At 58.2% G+C, this 2,434-nt stretch overlaps 1 protein-coding gene across 3 annotated transcripts in view; it reads left to right on the top strand.

The window, feature by feature from the left end:
* card9 (caspase recruitment domain family, member 9) overlaps positions 1 to 2,434 on the top strand; it is a 21,980-nt gene that overhangs the window by 14,549 nt on the left and 4,997 nt on the right. For all 3 annotated transcript variants that reach the window (XM_072387114.1, XM_072387113.1, XM_072387115.1), the window contains exon 5: positions 2,274 to 2,392. In XM_072387114.1, coding sequence (XP_072243215.1) covers positions 2,274 to 2,392 — 119 coding nt within the window. The remainder of the gene's footprint in view (positions 1 to 2,273; positions 2,393 to 2,434) is intronic.

Here is a 2,434-nt window from a genome sequence, read left to right as displayed (position 1 = left end):
TGTCCACCTGTCTGATCACCTGTCTGTCCACCTGTCCACCTGTCTGTCCACCTGTCCACCCGTCTGTCCACCCGTCTGTCCACCTCTCTGTCCACCTGTCTTTCAACCCGTCTGTCCACCTCTCTGTCCACCTCTCTGTCCACCTGTCTGTCCACCTGTCTGTCCACCTGTCCACCTGTCTGTCCACCTTTCCACCCGTCTGTCCACCTGTCCACCTGTCTGTCCACCTGTCCACCCGTCTGTCCACCCGTCTGTCCACCTCTCTGTCCACCTGTCTTTCCACCTGTCTGTCCACCTGTCTGTCCACCTGTCTGTCCATCTGTCCACCCGTCTGTCCACCTCTCTGTCCACCTGTCTTTCCACCTGTCTGTCCACCTGTCTGTCCACCTGTCTGTCCACCTGTCCACCTGTCTTTCCACCTGTCTGATCACCTGTCTGTCCACCTGTCCACCTGTCTGTCCACCTGTCCACCCGTCTGTCCACCTCTCTGTCCACCTTTCCACCTGTCTGTCCACCTGTCTGTCCACCTGTCCACCCGTTTGTCCACCCGTCTGTCCACCTGTCTGTCCACCTGTCTGTCCACCTGTCCACCTGTCTGATCACCTGTTTGATCACCTGTCTGTCCACCTGTCCACCTGTCTGATCACCTGTCTGTCCACCTGTCTGTCCACCTGTCCACCTGTCTGATCACCTGTCTGTCCAACTGTCTGTCCACCTGTCCACCTGTCTGTCCACCTCTCTGTCCACCTGTCTTTCAACCCGTCTGTCCACCTGTCTGTCCACCTGTCCACCTGTCTTTCCACCTGTCTGATCACCTGTCTGTCCACCTGTCCACCTGTCTGTCCACCTGTCCACCCGTCTGTCCACCTGTCTGTCCACCTCTCTGTCCACCTTTCCACCTGTCTGTCCACCTGTCTGTCCACCTGTCCACCCGTTTGTCCACCCGTCTGTCCACCTGTCTGTCCACCTGTCTGTCCACCTGTCCACCTGTCTGATCACCTGTTTGATCACCTGTCTGTCCACCTGTCCACCTGTCTGATCACCTGTCTGTCCACCTGTCTGTCCACCTGTCCACCTGTCTGATCACCTGTCTGTCCACCTGTCCACCTGTCTGATCACCTGTCTGTCCACCTGTCCACCTGTCTGTCCACCTGTCTGATCACCTGTCTGTCCACCTGTCCACCTGTCTGTCCACCTGTCTGATCACCTGTCTGATCACCTGTCTGTACACCTGTCTGTCCACCTGTCTGTCCACCTGTCTGTCCACCTGTCTGATCACCTGTCTGTCCACCTGTCTGTCCACCTGTCTGATCACCTGTCTGTCCACCTGTCCACCTGTCTGTCCACCTGTCCACCCGTCTGTCCACCTCTCTGTCCACCTGTCTTTCCACCTGTCTGTCCACCTGTCTGTCCACCTGTCTGATCACCTGTCTGTCCACCTGTCTGTCCACCTGTCTGATCACCTGTCTGTCCACCTGTCCACCTGTCTGTCCACCTGTCCACCCGTCTGTCCACCTCTCTGTCCACCTGTCTCTCCACCTGTCTGATCACCTGTCTGTCCACCTGTCTGTCCACCTGTCTGATCACCTGTCTGTCCACCTGTCTGTCCACCTGTCTGATCACCTGTCTGTCCACCTGTCCACCTGTCTGTCCACCTGTCCACCCGTCTGTCCACCTCTCTGTCCACCTGTCTTTCCACCTGTCTGTCCACCTGTCTGTCCACCTGTCTGTCCACCTGTCCACCCGTCTGTCCACCCGTCTGTCCACCTTTCTGTCCACCTGTCTGTCCACCTGTCTTTCCACCTGTCTGTCCACCTGTCTGTCCACCTGTCTGTCCACCTGTCCACCCGTCTGTCCACCTGTCCACCTGTCTGTCCACCTGTCCACCCGTCTGTCCACCCGTCTGTCCACCTCTCTGTCCACCTGTCTTTCCACCTGTCTGTCCACCTGTCCACCTGTCTGTCCACCTGTCCACCCGTCTGTCCACCTGTCCACCTGTCTGTCCACCTGTCCACCCGTCTGTCCACCCGTCTGTCCACCTTTCTGTCCACCTGTCTGTCCACCTGTCTTTCCACCTGTCTGTCCACCTGTCTGTCCACCTGTCTGTCCACCTGTCCACCTGTCTGTCCACCTGTCCACCCGTCTGTCCACCTCTCTGTCCACCTCTCTGTCCACCTGTCTTTCCACCTGTCTGTCCACCTGTCTGTCCACCTGTCTGTCCACCTGTCCACCTGTCTGTCCACCTGTCTGATCACCTGTTGTTGTGCATTCAGACACGGTGGGGGAATCTGGTCTGACTCAGTTCTTAATGTCGGAGCTCAGCCGCCTGCAGAGGGCGCTGCAGGGTGAGCGTAGACGCCGCCAGCAGGCATGCTCAGTGGCCCAGGAACAGGTCGGTATGGCACCCAGGGGATTGAGTAAGAGAGGGAGGGGC

Source organism: Leuresthes tenuis, unplaced genomic scaffold, assembly GCF_036924035.1.
Source record: "Leuresthes tenuis unplaced genomic scaffold, fLeuTen1.0.hap1 SCAF_6, whole genome shotgun sequence".
In the NCBI taxonomy this organism is placed as follows: domain Eukaryota; kingdom Metazoa; phylum Chordata; class Actinopteri; order Atheriniformes; family Atherinopsidae; genus Leuresthes; species Leuresthes tenuis.
This window is presented reverse-complemented; position numbering and strand designations above follow the sequence as displayed.